Here is a 21,085-nt window from a genome sequence, read left to right as displayed (position 1 = left end):
CAGATTTAAACTAACATGTGAAACTATATCTCAAAACACTGTGTAAACTGTGTGGCTGAGTGGTTGAAATATCATCATATTTACAGCAGGTTGTTCTAAATATGACTGTACAGCCCAGCACATACAGTTCAACTGTTTTATTTCCCATTCTGCCTTCTCAGGGATTCATGTTTGGAAATTCTGGAGAAGTTCTGACCAAGAGATTGCGATCTTTGTCATTCAAAGCATTGCTTCAGCAGGTATGGGCCACGTTTCTGGGTCAGAGCGATAGGCAGCAAATATGCAGCACTCCTGCCATGTGAGCCAGATGGCTTTTGTGGGCTGATGTTTGTATAACACCATCAAAATTCCTGGTTCCCTGCAGCCTGTGTAGAGCCTCCCTCCAATACAGCTTCAAGAGAACCCATCCTTTTAGTGAAACTTTAACAATGCACAAGCGGCAAGTCTCTGAGCACACGTGCAAAACAAAATAAAGCAAAAGCATGTACAGATTAACTCAGTGCTGCTAGGAGAGCTGTCTAATTTTGATGCCATCTCTTTCAATATCGACCATACTGAAGAGTGTATAAAACATGCATGTATCTGAATGCATTGGTATATTTGCAAAGATTAACAAAACAGAAGTTAAATCTCTCTCTCACCCTGATGGTCATGATATAAATGTTTAGATAAATAGGGTTAGGTCTGTTTGCATCAAACTCCATAGCAAACGGACCATATCATAACAGGTATAGGATCTCAAAGCATTATCTTTGCTCTCTAGAGTGGTTTCTTTTGTCAAGATGACCAGCTGGATCAGGAATGATTTACAATAATACTGTTGCAACATGACTGCCCTTGTATACTCCCTGCTGATAGATCCCTGGGAAAGGACACACCTCTATTTGTTCCTTGCAGAGGATTCTCTGTGGGTGAACGATTAGGCACCCTGCACACCCATTGGTAGCGCTTGGTATCACAGGGTTCTACATATGCACAGGAGCATTCTAAGAGGATAGGGGAGGAGAGGGAAAATTACAAAAAAAACCCCCAAATCTCTCCTTTTCCATTACCTTTAAGGATAATAAAGCTGATTCTCCTCCCACATGCACCCATATAGATCAGGAATAGCTCTACAGAAGTCAGTGTAATATAAAAGGTGTAGGAGAGGAGCACTGTGCCTATCAGATGTTGGGATGAGCATGGAAGGCACTCTCATTATGGTGCAAAAAGGAGTTCTTGTGCCACAAGTACTCCTTGTTCTTTTTGCTGATACAGATTCACACGGCTACCACTCTGAAACCTGTCATTATGGTGCCTGACACGTACTTGACTCTAAATTCTAAAATCTTTGAAGTTGTTAGCACCTGGATTGTTAACAGTTTAATGTTCCGAGGGTAAGAATAGTTTGTTAAGATAGTTTTCAGTTTATCTGACAAATGTTATTCATCACAAAAGAAGAGTAAGTAGCTTAGTGCTTATGTTGGCTCTCTCTCTTCCCCACACACACGTGCTAGTCAAGCTTTAAATGTCCATACATTGTACTAATGACCCTGACAAGTCTGAGTTACGATAAGAACATTTCATTTGCAAAAGCAAAAATAACTGAACCATCTATTCCCTTGCAGGAGATTGGGTGGTACGACGATCCTAAAAATGCCATAGGGGTTTTGTTAACCAGACTAGCTACGGATGCTTCACAAGTCAAAGGGGTATGTTTGTTTTTGTTTATATGTTTTGCTCACAAATGTGAATTGCAGTGTTGGCAAGGGACGATGAAGTTATTTTGGAAAACGATTTGGTAAATCTACTCTAGAGACTGGCTGACACATTTAAATACCACACTATCAACGTCTCGGAAACAGTTTCACTAGTCCCAATTTATGACGATTCTAAAGCTTCAGCAGATGTTCGTACACCTTCCATTTCCTTGCTGTAAGCGGCTAAGTAAACACCTTAGTAACTCTAAAAGTAAGCCATGTCCAAGGGCCAGTGTAAGCACTTCTGCACCACTTAAACTGCCTGATGGAGCAAAGTCTTCAGTGTATGAAGTGGCCCTAAAGCCCCACTTCGGTTGCTTGGAGGGGCTGTAGTATGGGAGAATTGCATTGCAGCCAATGCCCTGGCCTCATGTTGACATGGGTACATTTCTTCTTCCCAGCTCTGTCCACTGCATTTCATACACAGAAAGCCGGTTTATGTGGGCTTTATGGGGTGAAGTGAGTTGTCATTAATACAGAGTATCAGTGACGGCAGAAGCACGAGAGACTGTGTGACTTGGGGGAGTGGTGTAGGATAGGACCCACTGAAAATCCTGCAGGTAAGTGGCAAATTCTGCAGAATTTGCCAATCTCCCCTTTCCTTCCCACCACGACTCCATCAAAAAAATTCTGACGCATCAGCCATTCTTTTTAAAATAAATTCACTGATTAGCAAAGAGTAATAAGTTTCCTTATTTATTCAATAGTTTAAAATAAAATTAAATTTCTACTTCACTTGTCTTAACAAAATAAAAAAAAATGCTTCCTCGACTCCCGGATTCACTAGACTGACTAGATCCTCAGACTCACTAGATTTCATACTCCCTCCCATCTCCTCTTTACTGGCCAGCACAGGGTGGGAATCAATCAAATATTTGACCAAACGTACAATTACTTGAATCTTTAAAAACTGCAACTTAATTCTTGAGGATAAGGTCCATCATCCCAGCTGTCAAGGTAAAACAGGTGCATGGGATCCAAACGATAAAAAAGCTTAATAGATCAAAATGAACATCAGAACATTGCATTCTCCGGAGCAGTGGTTCTCAATCAGCTGCGAGCAGGTTTCAGGGGGTCCGCAAAGCAGGGCCAGCATTAGACTCGCTGGGGCCAAGAGCAGAAAGTCAAGGCCCTACCTCATGGGGCTGAAGCCCAAGGCCCTGAGCCGCACCACATGGGGATGAAGCCAAAGCCTGAACAATGTAGCTTCGTGGGGGGCCCTGTGACATGGATCCCCAGTAATTGCCCTGCTTGCTACCCCATAATGCTGGCCCTGGCTTTTATATGCAGAAAACCAGTTATTGCGGCACAGATGGGCCATTAAGTTTTTATAGCATGTTGGGGGGGGGGGGGGACCTCAGAAAGAAAAGGGGTGAGAGCCCCTGCTCCGGAGAACAAAGAAATATCAGTGAGTGAGAGACAAGGTGGGTGAGGTAATATCTAGTATTGTACAAACTTCTGTTGGTGAGAGAGGCAAGCGTTCGAGCTTACACAGAGCTCTTTAGGTCTTCTTCACCAAGAGAAACTGGGCCAATAAAAGATATTACCTCACCTACCTTGTATCTCTAATCACCTGGAACCAACACGGCTACTGCTAAGTAACTAAGTATGTTGTGCTAGCTGAAGTCTCAAAGTGATCTTTATGTATAAGCCCCTAGAGTATATGGCAAGAATTCATCTTGGCATTGGTTTGGTTTTATAATTTTATTGAACACAAGTCTCTTGAGAGCAGGAAAGCCTCTGGCTAGCAAAGAAAGACTCATACTTCCCACCCAAGGTTTTCTTGGTTTGTCCACAGTGCGATATTTGAAAGATGGATTGTTTCCACAGAATTTTCCATTTCATCTGCAGGCATGAGTAGAACTGACCAACATGTTTTCAGTGAATGGTATTTTTGCTGAAATATGTATTTTTAGGGACCCCAAATCTATTCATGAATTCAGGTAAAATGTGACTAATAGTCAAAAGAGATAAGAAGGGAGATTTGATTTAAGTCTAAATGTTTTTTTGACCATTTAAACATATGCCATTTCTACTTTTGTTTTGAAATGGCATTTCATTTTCAAATTTGACCAAATAAAAAAGAGAAGAAAAACACCGCAAAATGGCCAAATCAACACAAAAAATGTGTGTGTGGTGGGGGGAGTTTTTAGTCAACCAAAATGTTTTGGTCAATTTGAAATTACTATTTTTTTTTTTTATTCGACCAAAGAATTTTTTTTTATTGTTTCAGAGCTAATTGAATCATTTCCCTCCCCCCACCCATTTTCCACTTTGGTCCCCAGCTGGAAAATCCACTATTTTCTCAGCTGAGCCATGAGTATTGTCACAGTTTACATAGATCTGGTGTGCCAATTATCACTTTTACATTTCTTGATGACATGATGTGCAGATCCTCAGGGAGAGAAGAGCTCTTTGGTGTGAACGCTCATTTCCTGCTGCTAACTCTGCTGAAAACAAAGTGCCTAATTAAAGGAACCTGCAGCTTCCATTATCTCCAGCTGATGTACAGCACCTATGAAAATCAGGCCCTAGGTGCCTTAAGCTGGGCACCCAATCACTGACATGCCCCAAATTAGAGGCTGTTGGCTCTTCATGATTTCTGTGCCTTGTTATGGCACAGGAGGACCCTGATATTTTTTGTTGAATTGAGCCCATGTGGCCACATTTTCATCAGGCTTCCTGAACCTCACCCACAGCTAGGGGTATTTGCATATGTAATTGTCCATATGGGTTTTTGCATATACAATTGTCCATTTTAAATGCACAACATTTACGATTCTTCTCCCTCTGAATATTTGATCCTGAGTGAACAATGATTTTATACATTTGATCTCTGTTTTGTGTTTCAGGATTTAACTTTGGACTCTTTTGCTTTTAATAGGCTACTGGAAGCCGACTTGGCTTGTTCACTAAGACTGCCTCTACCCTTCTGACTGCCATCATTATTGCTTTTGTATACGACTGGCGATTAACTTTGCTTATCGTGGCCTGCGTTCCTTTCATTATTGCTGCAAGTGCTATTCGACTGAGCTCTGTGGCTGGTCAGGCATCAAAAGATCAAAAAGCTTTGGAAGAGGCCGGCAGAGTAAGATCTCCAATATAAACTAAATGGATATAATGTTATATCGTTTTAAGGACAACATTGTCAGTGATGATTTTCTGCAGAAATTATTCTAAAATATATTAAATAAAACAGTGATAGAGAGACATTCTATTGTAGTGGGATGCTAGCTCCACTCTAGTTAAGGTTGAGGATGACTTTTCTTATTGCTTTAAAATCCACATAGTTACTCATATTGCCTTAACATCATTTTTTTTGCCATTGAATTTTAACACAAAGTTAAGGTTGCTTGGTGGCATGTCGTCCCCTTGGAGAACCTTGAGTTGAGCAAAACTCAAACTTCTGAACATCAGGAATTGCACAGTTAAGGTTGCTGATGCAACCTTAACTCTGCCCTCTTTCAGTAATTCCGCAGTGCTCCCTGTTAACACACATACCTTTACTCTGCCGACCCCACAGTTGCTGAAATATTCAAGCTCTTCACTTTCTTCTCTAGTCCATTCAATGTCACCCCCAGGATTCCATCTAACACTATGAAAGGACAAAAACGGGTAGGGGAAGGTTGACCATGCTAGCTTCCCTCTAGCCTCTTTCAGCTATGCCTCACTGTGCATGTACTCTCACTGGCCCGTGGCACTATAAAGATTCAGAAGGTTCCACTTCACTGTCACACTTAGCGAACTCCCCAGAAAGAATATCATACATGTACAATGTGAGAACCGCTTTACAGCCTTTTACAACTCCTGTGCCCTGATGGTACATCTCAGCTGGGAGGTGATTCCCAGGTCTCATAGACATACCCATGCTAGCTCTGCTTGAGCTAGTGCACTAAAGAGAGCAGTGTAGCCAGGACAGTGGCTTGGGCGAGCCTCACAAGTAGTATGTGCCCAGGGGGTCTGGGTGGGTTTGTACTCATGCAGGTAGCTCAAGCCACTGCTCCTGCCACCCTAGCTATGCACAGTGGGTACATCTATGCGAGCTGGGACTCGCACCTCCCAGCTTAAGTGTAGGGCTACTGTTACATGTAGGATACCATCTCAACCTACACTTTCACTTAGCCATCCTGAAAGCATTAGAATCCTTTCAAATTCCACCTCACAGCTGACAATATCCTTTATAATTAAAGCCCCGTGCCCTGTTACTGACATAACCTACACAATTCCACATAGAACTGAGACATACTTCATCCTGAAGGTACACATGCACCTCCTGCCTTTCCACACACACACACAGATCTCTTTATATCTCAGTCACAGCTCTGTCAGACATCTCCAAGTCATCCATAGATCTCGCTAACACACCTACCAAGCAGAGCTAACTACTTCCTCCACTCTTCAGTACAGCTCCATCTGCCACTGAGCACACTCACTTTGCCTGGAGTGTGCATAGATAATAAATGCTTAGATTGCTCCTTTGCCAGCTCGCTACTGAAAATACCCTTTCTAATACAGCCCCTGTGCCCTTCTAATGATATAAGGTACACAGCTCTGCACTGTACTGATGCACACAGGATCCTGAAGGTACATACCTAGCTCCTCTCTTTGTTCAGACATCGGAGGGTGGAAAACACAGAGTTCCTCCTGTCCGAAGTTCTGCTCTGCTCTCTCACATACCTCAGAGTGATCCACATGTCCTCACATCACCAACACACTTACCAAGCAGGCCCAACTACTGTCTCTACCATTTAGTGTGGGTACACCTAGCATCCTGATTGCAACTGGAGTATATGCAAATAATTCCCATTGGCTACTGCCAGCTCCACGGAACAGATGGAACATGGGGTGGGCAGCCTTTTTTTTTTCTTCTTTCTTGTCCTGTAATATTGTTAGATGGAATCCTGTGGGTGACAGTGAATGGGCTGTAAAAGGACGTGAAGAGCTTGTACATGTCAGCAGCTGCAGGATTGGCAGAGCAAAGGTATGTGTGTTAACTGGGCACTGCGGAAAGAGGGCAGAGGTAAGCTTGCATGCACAACCTTACTTCTGCATCTCCTGGTTTTCAGTAGTTTGAGTTTTGTTCCACACAGCATTCTGCAGGGGTACGACATACCTACAAGCAACCTTAACTCTGCATTTAACGGCGTTCTTTGCCATGGAATTTCCAAGGTTTTCTGTTTTTTAAAACAGGAAAAGCTCTGGTGGCGTTAGGATGTAGTGGCCATATAGGTAGTTGTACATCTAGTGTTCCACAATTAGCATTCTGAGCCAGCTGCACCCCCTGACACACACATTCATCAGCTGTGCCTCACCAGCCCTGCTTCAGCACACCTCCCCCGCCATACCTCTGACCCAGTCACTGCATTCCCCCATCCCCACTACCATACAGAGGCCTCCCTATTGCAAGCAGGGAACACCTCTCCCTGAAGTTTTCACTTCCTGTGTACTAACTTTTCTATTGCTGTCACTTCCTCCCTCCTCTCATCTGACTCACATGCAGTGCCTGGGGTGAAGGACAGCTGTGTTCCAGTGGCATAGTGTTCTTGGTCATGTTTCAGAATGGCTAGAGGGTGGAGTTTGTAGCAGGCTGGTAGGAGAAATCACAGATAGGGTTTGTGTTCCAAAACACTGACAATTTTATGTTTTGAGAGAAAAATCCTCTGACCCCTTTCCGATAGATGTGCCCCATCTCCAAGAACAGTGCGATGTCAGAGCTTGTAATGGTTTCTGGTAGGCCATGAACTCTCCAATTAATGTGCGTCCAGTAGCTTTCCTGTAGTGTTGGGGTGCACTGACAGAGCTGGGAGGTGCAATGGGTCAGGTGCACTGGTAGAGGTGGGGTATAGGAAGGTTGGGGTACACTGGAATGGCTGGGGCTGCAGGAAAGTTGGGGTGCATGAGGGGTTGGGGTGCAAAGACAGCTGTGGGATGCAGGGAGTTAGGATGCCAAGACCAAGCTGGGGGTTGGGGTGCAGGAAGGTTGAGGTGCAGGATGGCTTGAGTTTATTGGCAAAGGGGGCACATGGGTTGCAGTGCACGGCTGGGGGTGCACTGGCAGAGCTGGGGGGTCACGTGCCTCCATCACCTGAACCGCTTATCTCCCCTACCACCTATTCCTAGTTACCCCAATCCACCCTCCCAGCAGGGTTGCCAATTCTGGTTGACCCTATTCCTGGAGGTTTCCTCACATGACACAATCTTTAAAGATTAATCTTTAATTCCTGAAAAACAACGAGGAGTCTGGTGGCTTTGTGGATACCGACTAACACAGCTACTCCTCTGATACTTTAATTCTGGGAAACTCCAGGACAATCCTGGAGGTTTGGCAAGTGGTAACCCTCATTCCAAGAAAGTTTACACATCCAATTTTCCACCCAAATGCTTTGATTGCATTTCTCCCAAAATGAAATTACCTCCTATGACTCTCATGTTGCAGCAATCTCCAGCCACTTAGTTCAAAATTCCTTTTGTCTTAGGTGGGTGTTGTAATTCATCTTCCAGTCCTTAGTATCTACCTATGAATTCTAGATCTAGAGTTCTAGCTCTAAATTTTTGGGTTTTTTTTAAACACCCACCACCTAGAAATTTTTTTTTAAAATGGCTGTTTTTAGGGCTTATATCTCCAGAACGTCTGGCTCAACAGATATCAAGTTTGGGTCACTAACCCTACCCTGCTGTCTCCTGAGGTGCACCACTATAAATTGGTGAACCTTATGGGGGTGCAAGATACGTGTAGTGATCCAAATTTGGGGTCATTTGACCAAGTGGTTCACGAGATGTTATTTCCCACCAAATAATCAGCTTTTCTAAAGGTTCGTTCTAGAAATGTTTTTTTGCCCACATCTAGAGATCAGACCATGGGTCTAATCCTGGCACAAGGGTCTCACTCACTTGAGGGTGACCTCCAGAGAATGCATGGCATCCATTAGCCCTTTGGGGGAAGCAAGATTCAGAACATTATCAGCAAAAGAGTTTGGCCATCCACTTAGGCTCTTGATAAAGGTCAAGCACTCCACAAGTTACAATGAGCACGTATGTAAAAAGAACCCCAAAGGATTTGCAGGTAGAATATGGTCAAAGCAGCTGGATAGACTGAAGAGATGCACAGTAAGTGTTTGTTTGTTCCTGAACTCCCCCAGCTAGTGACAGTTCACAGCACCCCTTTGCTGAAAACCTGGGAAAGCTTGGCTGGCATGTTGCTAAAATCTGTTACTATCAGGCTTTTATTTTGGAGGAGGGTGTAATGTCATCAAAGTATTTTTGTTTTAAAATATAGGTGTGCAAATGCTTGCTGGCAAGAGAGGAGCATTTTAGGGGATGGAGGAGTTAAGGGAATAGGGTGAGAGGGGCTTGGGGCTGCATGGAGAAGAGGGGGGATTATGGGGAGGGAGATAAATGGGAACGGGTGGTAGAGGAGGTTGGGTTTGGGGAATGGATACTGGGAAGCAGACATGAGGGTTTGTTGCAGAGGGTCTGGGGGGAATAGGGGCAGCTCCACATTCTCCCTGTCTGTCCCTTTTGTGTGTGTGCTTGAATCTCAGGGACCCCCTAGCTCTCTAGGGGAGTCTTAGCTTCTCTGTCCACCCCCTGCATGTGAGGTGGAAATTGGGGGGGCTTGCCTCTCTGGGGGTGTCTGAGCCCTGCACCTGACCCCCCTCTGTTTGCCAGGCTCTGAAGCTACCTTGCCCAGCCGTGGGGATCTATCTGCCTTCCATGCCCCCTCTCATGTGAGCCAGGGTCTGCAGTAGGCATTGCTTTCTGGAGACATCTAAGCCCCCCTCCCTACCTCCTCACATGAATTGGAATCTGGGGTGCTTTGTCCCTCTAAGGGAGTCTGGCCCCCTCTCTCTACCTCTCCCGATGTGAGCTTGGATCAGGGAAATCCGGGTGCTCTGAGTGGGAAGCTTAGAACAGGCATGCTCAGAGTATGCCCCAAGAATACACTGTTGAGAGAGGGGTGAGGAGCTGAGAATGGGCATGTCAGAAACTCTACAGTCTTGGGGAGGGGGAATGGAAAAATCCACTGGCATGAATGGAGCAGTTCATATGTCTCAGAGCTAGGTGACCAGGTGTCTCAATTTTAGAGGGACTGTCCTGATATTCGGGGCTTTCTTATATAGGTGCCTATTACTCCCCACCCCGTCCCGATTTTTCACACTTGCTGTCACCTACTCAGAGCTAGATTCTGGCTGAATTCAGGCTGGGTGTTCGCTTTCAGCTGAGAACATCTCATTGAAATGAATGGGCCATTTCACAGCTCTCTGAGACTATTATGATGCTGATGGATGTGTGGAGCACCTCTGCTCCACTGGCCTTCTAATTTTATACAGTATTACAACTGAGCACCAGCTCTGCTCTAGCTAAGGTGGGGAAGCCCTTCCTGTTTAAAGGATGACTACTAAGTATGCTAAAATCTGTGTGTTTACACAGATTGTCTTGAAATTTGCTATGTGTCATGAAAGCATAGGGTAGGGTGAGTGATCCAAAGATGGGTCATTTGAGTATGGGGTTCCCCACAGCCTCCAGGGGAAAAAAATTAAGTTCACAGATTTTAGCAACTTTGAAGTTGTAAGCTCACCCTGAGCAGGAATCTGAAAATGAAATGTAAACTTTGGTTTTAATTTGGAGAAATGGAATCTGAGCACAGCCGATAATTAAGAAGGCTCTCAAACTATGTTTGAAAAGATAATTAATTACAAGGGGTGATTGCTGTGTAAGAGTAAGTGGGAAGAAGGGGCTGTTTGGGGTCTAGAGCAAGGGATGGGGGCATAGGTGCTGACTCTGTGGGTGGAAAAAAATTGGTGGATGCTTAGCACCCACTGGCAGCCAGCTCCATCCCTTCCCCCCAGTGCCTCCCACCCACCGGTGGCCCCACCGATCAACTCCTTCCCTCTCCCTCCCAGCGCTTCCTGCCCACCACAATCTGCTGTTCCGCGGTATGCTGTGGGGAAAGGGAAAGCAGTAGGGATGAGGTCCGCTCGGGGGAGGAACTGGGTGGGAATAAGCAGGGTTGGAAGAGGCGGGATGGGGGTGGGCTTTGGGGGACTGGGTGGAGTGGGGGTGGGGCCTGGAGCTGAGCGGGGGTTTGAGCACCCCTGGGGAAAGGAGGAAGCCGGCACATGAGGAGGCGAGGGGGATTAATGAGGATGGGTGGTGGGGGAGGGAAGAAAGGTTAGGGGCTCAAATAAGGGGGAGGGTGGGGATTGGGGGAGTGTGAGGGGAGAGGATGGGGAACGTGAGGGGTGGCAGAGGAAGTTGAGGATTTGGGGGTGGGCTGTCAGCCCTGAATTCTCCCCTTCTGTGTGTGCTTGGATCTAGGGGAGCCCTGCACCTCCATGTGAGCTGGGATCTAGGGACCCTGCTCCTCTTGGAGTTTCTGAGCCTCTCACTTTGCCCCCCAATGAAGCCAGGATCAGGGGGGCTAAAAAATATGCAAATTTAAACATCTGAAATCCAGAAAATGAAAAGTGAAGATACACGTCACCCCTGTGGGAGTGCTGGCCAAAGTGTGTGGGGGAAGGGCCTGGTTTGGAGGAGGGGTGGACTGGGTGGGCCTGGCACATGGCTGCGGAAGCCTAGCAGAAGCAGGAGCAGGAGTCCCCACTGGGGGTGGGTAGTAGGAGTGTGGGGCTCACCCAGCTCAATGTGCCGCTCAGGCTGCATAACCAAGGTAGCATGCAGCCCTCCAGTGAGCTGCTGCCTGGGATATGTGTACTCAGAGCAAGGAGCAACTTCTTACCTTTTAATGGCTTCTTTAGTGCCAGCTAATGCTGCTGTGCAACAAAATGGACAGGTGGGGGAGGAGTACTTAGGAATCACATAGCAGCCTTGTTGACTTAGTAGAAAGACCACTGTGACCTTAGGAAAATAATTTAATGGTTGTGCCTCAGTTTCCCTAAGAATGATACTTAATCTCCTTTTTTTAAAAGAAAAACACTTGGAGAGCGAAAGATGAAAAGTGCTACAGATGTGCTAACTACGTAGTGGTAGGAGTAGACTCAAACATAAGAGAATACTTCATATCTGTCTTGTCTCCCGATTTAGATTTCAATGGAAGCGGTTGAAAATATAAGAACTGTGGCTTCATTAACTAGTGAAGATGCATTCTATGAGAGATATAATACAAGTTTGAATGGTCCATACAGGTAGGATTTGCTCTCAGACAATGCTGTTTTTTAAAAGCAATGAATACATATTTTCTTAATTTAAAACAACTCAAGATTTATTCATATTACATTCATTTTCAGACTGAAAATATTAAACATATAAATGATTTGAAAAGATTTTGGCAGGGTAAAATGTATTTACTCTGTTTCTTTAAAATACGTTCTTAGATGCTATTGTATTTGATGTAATATTTGTGTGAGAGAGAGAATGTAATGACCTGGTATAAAGTTTTTATTAACATGAATATGGGATATTTACTTGCTTCACAAGTACTGCAGCAGAATGAGCTTCATGGGTCAAGTGGCAAAGACTTTATACTACATAACTTCACCATATATTATGACTTTAACTACAAGTAAGGACTTGCAGGTCTTGAAATAAGGTGCATTTCTTTTTCCCCTTTGGCCTTTTCATTCACACTCTACAAGCTAACCACTGCAGGGGCTAACTTCTAATATCCAAATATGTCAGCCATTTTCCTAGTCTCCATTTTATTTAAATGAAATGATCTACCATCCATTTTGTTTCTTTCCCCTTAAATATGTTTTAAGTAAAAGTAGGGATTGAAAATTATAGTCCTCTGCCAATGACAGTTTTATGATTCAATATTCTATAAACCATCAGTATGAGAAAAAAAAATCTATATTTCATTGGAGAAATGGGATTCTCAGCTTTAGCACTTGTCTCTAGTCCTCTCAGATCATTGTATCACAATATTATGATTTGTAGAGAAACTATTTTGAAAAACATTTTAAAAATATGAGCACTAGAGATGAGTGAAAATCTGAATTTCTATCCTGTGGGAAAATCTAATATTTCAACCTCTGTTTTGCTCTGAAGTGGGACAAAATGTGAAAATATATAAAATATTTTCACGGAAAGAAAAGTTTTTTTTAGAAAAATTTCAATTTAGAAATGGCAAATCATTCCATTTTTGCATTTTTTCTCTCCAAACAAAATATTTTTATATTCCCAAATAATTGAAATATTTAATTTTCTTTTGTTTAACTGACCTGAAACTTTTTGTTTCTATCTAGTTCAACATCAAACTGCATTTCCCTGTTTTGGAACATTGCCTCTCTTATGGGCCAGGCTCCCTGGTTGGAGTATATCTCCCATGATGCAGTGTGGTCTCCCCTCTGACTGACTGGCATAATGCATTATCGGAGTCACATGGCTATGGGTGCAAAGCAGAAATATTTCAATTCAGGTCAAACCAACCCAGAATAAAATATTTTGTTACCTTTTTCCCAATGGAAATTTTCAAATATGCAGAAATTGCGTTTTCTGTTGAAAAATCATTTTGCCAGTTTCTTTGTCACAGCAAGGTCTGCACATAATTAAGGTGATCCAGTTTTACCATCCCACACAACAACATTGGTCACCATTTAAAAGTCACCACTGTACAGTGAGGTCTGTTGCTACTTTTTCCCCTCCTGTACTCAGAACAGGCAATATCTGCAGTGCTTCAGTTATGCTGTGTTGTACACATTGACTGTTCTATGATGACCACCACATTTATCCAAATTGTCCAAAAATTCAAGCATTCAAAGATCCATAAGAGACTTATCGAAATTATCAATTTGCTTTGTGTCAGATCCTTGGCCATCCATAAACATTTATTCTGGAAACCAGCATTCAAGTGTTAAAATGTTATGACTATTAAAGGGAATTTTATCATAAGGTCCTATCCAACAAACAGCTGGTTGGGATGAAGGGGTCTCATTTGCCATAAGTTCTCTCCAGAGGCACCTTCATGGAGCCCCTAGCATGCAGCTTTATTAATTATTATTTATTATTTGAGTGAGTGAGGTATAGGGTTTGCCACCCCTAATCCAAAGGTCTGACCTTCTCCCGGCCAGTCTCTGTTCTTGGCATTTCATGACAATTGTTTCCTCTAACATAAATCTTTTTTTTTTTTTTTTTTTTATCAGGGACTCTCTAACAAAAGCCCCCCTATATGGACTTACTTATGGAATAGCCCAATGTGCACACTACTTTCTCAATGCAGCAATCTTCAGATTTGGGGCATGGCTCATTGCTAATTGTTATACAAACTTTGAAAATGTATTTATGTGAGTACACATCAGTCCAAAGACAGTGATTTCAACACATGGTAGTTGTGTATAAGTCTAGTTACTAAGGCAATAGTGCAAGAGTTCCAACAGTTTAGAATCTGGTCAGGAGTTCAATTCAGGCAGAAGGGTTATTTCTGGGAGAGGAAGCTTGAAACAGGTGTGTTGGCATGTATAGAGCCTGGCTCAGTTTATTTACTATGGAGAAACTTTTACTGTTGACACTTCATTGCAGACAACGGGCTTTGTGAAATGCTTCTGCGTGGAGAAATTACATACCATTAGGGTATGTCTACACTACGAAATTAGGTCGAATTTATAGAAGCCAGTTTTATAGAAATCGGTTTTATACAGTCAATTGTGTGTGTCCCCACATAAAATGCTCTAAGTGCATTAAGTCAGCGGACCGCGTCCACAGTACTGAGGCTAGCATCGACTTCTGGAGCGTTGCACTGTGGGTAGCTATCCCACAGTTCCCGCAGTCTCCGCTGCCCATTGGAATTCTGGGTTGAGATCCCAATGCCTGATGTTGCAAAAACAGTGTCGTGGGTGGTTCTGGGTACATGTTGTCAGGCCCCGCCCTCCTCCGTCAGAGCAATGGCAGACAATCGATTTGCGCCTTTTTACCTGGGTTACCTGTGCAGACAACATACCACGGCAAGCATGGAGCCCGCTCAACTCAGCTCACCGTCACCATGTCATCTGGGTGCTGGCAGACGTGGGGCTGCATTGCTACACAGCAGCAGCTCCTTGCCTTTTGGCAGTGGATGGTGTATTACGACTGGTATCTGTCATCGTCGTATTCCTCAGTGAGTTCAATCAGAGGCACCTGGGCAGACATGTTTTGTCTCCTGGCCTATTGAACCATCTTGACGATGATGGCTAGCAGTCGTAGTACATCATTTTCTGCCAAGCATCCAGAAGATGCCAATGGCTATCAGTCATGCTGCAACGTCTGCTGCCAGCTTAAGATGTAAAAAATAGATGGACCAGATTTGTTCTGTATTCATTTGCTTCCCCCTCCCTCGGTGAAATCAATGGCCTGCTAAACCCAGGGTTTTGAGTTCAATGTTTGGGAGGGCCATTCTGTGACAGTTGTTTGTGTTTCTCCCTGATGCACAGCCACCTTTGTTGATTTTAATTTCCTGTACCTGTAAGCCATGTCGTCACTCGCCCCTCCCTCCCTCCGTCAGACAATAGTTTTGTGCCTTTTTTCAGCACAGACGCCATAGCACTGGGATCATGGAGCCCCCTCAGATCACCCCGGCAATTATGAACACCACGCGCATTGTCCTGGAGTATATGCAGAGCCAGAACACGCCAAAGCAAAACGAGGCGAGGAGGCAATTGCAGCGCGGCGACGAGAGTGATGAGGAAATTGACATGGACATAGACCTCTCACAAAGTACAGGCCCCAGCAATGTGCAAACCATGGTGTTACTGGGGCAGGTTCATGGTGTGGAATGCCGATTCTGGGCCTGGGAAACAAGCACAGACTGGTGAGACCGCATCGTGTTGCAGGTGTGGGATGATTCCCAGTGGCTGCGAAACTTTCGCATGCGTAAGGGCACTTTCATGGAACTTTGTGACTTGCTTTCCCCTGCCCTGAAGCGCCAGAATACCAGGATGAGAGCAGCCCTCACAGTTGAGAAGTGAGTGGCGATAGCCCTGTGGAAGCTTGCAACGCCAGACAGCTACCGGTCAGTCGGGAATCAATTTGGAGTGGGCAAATCTACTGTGGGGGCTGCTGTGATCCAAGTAGCCAACGCAATCAAAGACCTGCGGATATCAAGGGTAGTGACTCTGGGAAACAGGCAGGTCATAGTGGATGGCTTTGCTGCAATGGGATTCCCAAACTGTGGTGGGGCGATAGACGGAACCCATATCCCTATCTTGGCACCGAAGCACCAAGCCACCGAGTACATAAACCGCAAGGGGTACTTGTCAATGCTGCTGCAAGCCTGGTGGATCACAAAGGACGTTTCACTAACATCAACGTGGGATGGCCGGGAAAGGTACATGATGCTCGCGTCTTCAGGAACTCTGGTCTGTTTCAAAAGCTGGAGGAAGGGACTTTCTTCCCCGACCAGAAAATAACCGTTGGGGATGTTGAAATGCCTATCATTATCCTTGGGGACCCAGCCTACCCCTTAATGCCATGGCTCATGAAGCTGTACACAGGCAGCCTGGACAAGAGTCAGGACCTGTTCAACTATAGGCTGAGCAAGTGCCGAATGGTGGTGGAATGTGCATTTGGACGTTTAAAAGCGCGCTGGCGCAGTTTACTGACTCGAATAGACCTCAGCGAAGCCAATATTCCAATTGTTATTGCTGCTTGCTGTGCGCTCCACAATATCTGTGAGAGTAAGGGGGAGAAATTTATGGTGGGGTGGGAGGTTGAGGCAAATCGCCTGGCTGCTGATTACGCACAGCCAGACACCAGGGAGGTTAGAAGAGTACAGCAGGGCGCGGTGCGCATCAGAGAAGCATTGAACACGAGTTTTGTGACTGGCCAGGCTACAGTGTGAAACTTCTGTTTGTTTCTCCTTGATGAACCCTCCCACCCCCACCCCCGGTTCACTTTACTTCCCTGTAAGCTAACCACCCTCCCCTCCCCCCTTCGAGCACCGCTTGCAGAGGCAGTAAAGTCATTGTTACTTCACATTCATGCATTCTTTATTAATTCATCACACAACTACGGGGATAACTGCCAAGGTAGCCCAGGAAGGGTGGGGGAGGAGGGAAGCGCTGAGTGGGGTGGGGGAGGAGGGAAGGACAAGGATACACTGCAGTTTAAAACTTTAAAACTTTAACTCTTATTGAAGGCCAGCCATCGGGGGTGGAGTGGCTGGGTGGCCAGAGGCCCCCCCACCGTGTTCTTGGGCATCTGGGTGAGGAGGCTATGGAACTTGGGGAGGAGGGCTGTTGGTTACACAGGGGCTGTAGTGGCGGTCTCTGCTCCTGCTGACTTTCCTGCAGCTCAACCATACGCTGGAGCATTTCAGTTTGATGCTCCAGCAGCCGGAGCATCGACTCTTGCCTTCTGTCAGCAAGCTGATGCCACCTATCCTCTTCAGCCCACCACTTGCTCTCTTCAGCCTGCGATTCAGCCCGCCACCTCTCCTCTCATTCATATTGTGCTTTTTTGCACTCTGACATTGACTGCCTCCATGCATTCTGCTGTGCTCTGTCAGCGTGGGAGGACGTCTGGAGCTCCGAGAACATATCATCTCGAGTCCGCCATTTTCTTCTTCTAATCTTCACTAGCCTCTGCGAAGGAGAAACATTTGCAGCTGGTGGAGGAGAAGGGAGAGAGAGTTAAAAAAAGACATTTTAGAGAACAATGCGTACACTCTTTCACGTTAAATTTTGCTGTTCACATTACACAGCACATGTGCTTTCGTTACAAGGTCGCATTTTTCCTCTTATATTGGGGGGCCTGCCGGTTTGGTGTGAGAGATCACTCACGCAGTGCCAGGCAACAGAATTCGGCTTGCAGGCAGCGTTGGTAAGGCACAGTCTTTTGGCTTTTTTAACCTTCAAATAGCAGCGCCCTCATTTCCCATACCAAGGACCCGTTGGGTTGGCCATTTAAAATGAGTTTGCTATGTAAAAGGAGGGGCTCCGGTTTCTGAGTTAACATGCAGCACAAACCCAACTACCCACCCCCCCACACACACACACCCAATTCTCTGGGATGATCACTTCACCCCTCCCTGCCACCGCGTGGCTAACAGCGGGGAACATTTCTGTTCAGCCGAGCAGGAACAGGCACCTCTGAATGTCCCCTTAATAAAATCACCCCATTTCAACCAGGTGACCGTGAATGATATCACTCTCCTGAGGATAACAGAGAGAGATAAGGAATGGATGTTGTCTGCATGCCAGCAAACACCGGGACCATACACTGCCATGCTTTGTTATGCAATGATTCCAGACTACATGCTACTGGCCTGGCGTGGTAAAGTGTCCTACCATGGCGGACGGGATAAGGCAGCCCTCCCCAGAAACCTTTTGCAAAGGCTTTGGAAGTACATGAAGGAGAGCTTTCTGGAGATGTCCCTGGAGGATTTCCGCTGCATCCCCATACACGTTAACAGACTTTTCCAGTAGCTGTACTGGCCGCGATTGCCAGGGCAAATTAATCATTAAACACGCTTGCTTTTAAACCATGTGTAATATTTACAAAGGTACACTCACCAGAGGTCCCTTGTGTGCCCTCAGGGTCTGGGAGCACGCCTTGGGTGAGTTCAGGGGTTACTGGTTCCAGGTCCAGGGTGATAAACATATCCTGGCTGTTGGGGAAACCAGTTTCTCTGCTTCCTTGCTGTGAGCTATCTTCATTGTCTTCATCATCATCATCATAGTCTTCCGCGTACCCCGAACCCGCTTCCCTGTTGTGTGATTCTCCATTGATGGAGTCAAAGCACACGGTTGGGGTAGTGGTGGCTACACCCCCTAGAATGGCATGCAGCTCCGCGTAGAAGCGGCATGTTTGCAGCTCTGCCCCAGACCTTCCGTTTGCCTCTCTGGCTTTGTGGTAGGCTTGCCTTATCTCCTTAATTTTCACGCGGCACTGCTGTGCGTCCCTGTTATGGCCTCTGTCCTTCATGGCCTTTGAGACTTTTTCTAATATTTTGCCATTTCGTTTACTGCTACGGAGTTCAGCTAGCACTGATTCATCTCCCCATATGGCGAGCAGATCCCGTACCTCCCGTTCGGTCCATGCTGGAGTTCTTTTGCGATCCTGGGACTCCATCATGGTTACCTGTGCTGATGAGCTCTGCGTGGTCACCTGTGCTCTCCGCGCTGGGCAAACAGGAAATGAAATTCAAAAGTTCGCGGGGCTTTTCCTGTCTACCTGGTCAGTGCATCTGAGTTGAGAGCGCTGTCCAGAGCGGTCACAATGAAGCACTGTGGGATAGCTCCCGGAGCCCAATAACGTCTAATTCCGTCCACACTACCCCAAATCCGACCCGCAAAGGCTAATTTTAGCACTAATCCCCTTGTCGGAGGTGGAGTAAAGAAACCGGTTTAAAGGGCCCTTTAAGTCAAAAAAAAGGGCTTTGTCGTGTGGACGTGTCCAGGCTTAATTCAATTTAATGCTGCTAAAGTCGACCTAAACTCGTAGTGTGGACCAGGCCTAAGTCACCCCTAAAAATGTTTGTAGCTGTAAACCTCTGTTTCTAATCCTTTGTGTGTAATTTTTCTAAACCATAAAGTTTTTAAAATGTCACAGTTCTCAGATTTATAGATAGTGTTAAGTCTGTTTTAAATAAGGAAAACAATATTTGTAATTTATGAACAATAATAAAAAAGTCTCTCTTTAGATGAACTGAAAGATGTTTTTGTTTGGTTTTCAGAGCCTTCCTCTCAGTTCTATACGGTGTTATAAATGTTGGGCAGTCCAGTTCTTTGGCACCAGATTTTGGCAAAGCTAAAGTTTCTTCCCAACGAATCTTTCAGCTTTTGGATCGGAAACCCTTAATTGACAGCTATAGTGAAGAGGGTACAAAACTGGTAAGGCCATTCAGAAAGTCCTTGAAACTAACAAACCTGGTGGTACTGTATTGTCCTTAATTGTATTAATCTTGTTAAATTGCCTTTTGCAATGTCACAGAAGACAGGACCAGACAGCTAGGGTAAAATTTAACAGCAATAACTTAATAATTTTATATTTGCCCAGTGCCATTTAATACCTTTTTGCTTGAGAAATTAACAGAATACTTTTAAGTGCGGTTCTGTTTTGAAAAATGACTGGAAGAATGACATTTCATTCACCTGTTCTGTCCGTTGGCTGTATTCTGAGGCCTTGTCTACACTACCGGGGTAAGTCGACCTAAGTTACGCTACTCCAGCTATGTGAATAATGTAATTGAGTTCGATGTAGCTGAGGTCGACTTACCGCGGTGTCTTCATTGTGCTGCGTTGACGGGAGATGCTCTCCCATCGACTTACCTTACTCTTCTCGTTCCAGTGGAGTACCAGACTCGATCAGAGAGCACTCCGCTATCGACACCCGCTGAATCAATTGCAGCAATGTCGATCTCCCTGGTAGTGAAGACAAGCCCAGAGTTATAACTGCTTTCTTTAGTAATACAAGTATGTTTTCACTGCTTTTTAGGCCTGTAAACTATGCAGCTGTGGGGGAGAGCGAGTTAGAGTCTATTCCTTCTTGTGCATTATCAGCAGACTTGTTTGCTAAGTTCCAGTCGGTTACATCTGTGTAACCGACGAGTCAAGGTGGGTGAGTTAATATCTTTCATTGGACCAAATTCTGTTGGTGAGAGAGACAAGTTGTCAAGCTTACACAGAGCTCTTCTTCAGTTCTGTATAAGCTCAAAAGCTTGTCTCTCTCACCAACAGAAGTTGGTCCAATAAAAGATATTACTTCACCCACCTTGACTCTCTAATATCCTGGGACTGACACGGCTATAACAACACTGCATACAACATTTGTGTAACCTCATTCAAGTCAAAGGGGTTGCACAAGTATTAATGAGGATGTAACTTGGCCTGCAGAACCTCTTGTTCCTGGTGATTATACATGAGATGGAAAGAACCCAGCTTGTCTCTCAAAGTCCAGTGTTGACAGTTAGAAACTCATCTTTGTATTTGTAAACTGAACACATTTCATATTGTCTCTCAGTGCTTTCCATAAATGCTTTTACAAGCAGAACCAGCCTTTCAGAAACTTGAAATTGCTTTAGAATTCTAGCTTTTGGATAGTGGCCTCGATTCAGAAGAGGACTCAGGCACATACTGTAAGCATGCCAGTAATTCATGTGCACAATTTTAAGTCACATGTGCTTGACTACTTTCCTGAATCAGCTCCACATGCCCAGACTATTAATGCTCCAGGGGAAATATCTTCTTGCGGATAAAGACGTTAATTGAAAGTGAAACCACTCGGGGCCAAATCCTGATGCCAGTGAAGCAGCTGCCTTTGACTTCAATGAAGCTAAGATTTGGCCCAAAGAATTTAAACCTTGAAAGTCCAGTTCTCTAGGTGCTGTAAGAGCCCATTGTACCCACAGTGCTGGCAGGGCCGGCTCTGGCTTTTCCGCCGCCCCAGGCGGAAAAGCCTCCGGCCGCCCCCCCCCC

The 21,085-nt window shown here is 45.2% G+C and overlaps 1 protein-coding gene across 1 annotated transcript in view; it reads left to right on the top strand.

The window, feature by feature from the left end:
• The window catches only part of LOC112120588 (ATP-dependent translocase ABCB1-like), a 72,868-nt gene that overhangs the window by 41,870 nt on the left and 9,913 nt on the right, over nucleotides 1-21,085 (top strand). Inside the window, exons 18-23 of the mRNA XM_026649414.1 lie at nucleotides 162-239; nucleotides 1,608-1,691; nucleotides 4,624-4,827; nucleotides 11,784-11,884; nucleotides 13,841-13,981; nucleotides 19,345-19,501. Coding sequence (XP_026505199.1) covers nucleotides 162-239; nucleotides 1,608-1,691; nucleotides 4,624-4,827; nucleotides 11,784-11,884; nucleotides 13,841-13,981; nucleotides 19,345-19,501 — 765 coding nt within the window. The remainder of the gene's footprint in view (nucleotides 1-161; nucleotides 240-1,607; nucleotides 1,692-4,623; nucleotides 4,828-11,783; nucleotides 11,885-13,840; nucleotides 13,982-19,344; nucleotides 19,502-21,085) is intronic.

Source organism: Terrapene carolina, unplaced genomic scaffold (genome assembly GCF_002925995.2).
Source record: "Terrapene carolina triunguis isolate 2854851 unplaced genomic scaffold, T_m_triunguis-2.0 Scaffold84, whole genome shotgun sequence".
Classification (NCBI taxonomy): Eukaryota; Metazoa; Chordata; order Testudines; family Emydidae; genus Terrapene; species Terrapene triunguis.
The sequence above is the reverse complement of the archived record's forward strand: the minus strand, read 5'-3'. Positions and strand labels throughout refer to the sequence as shown.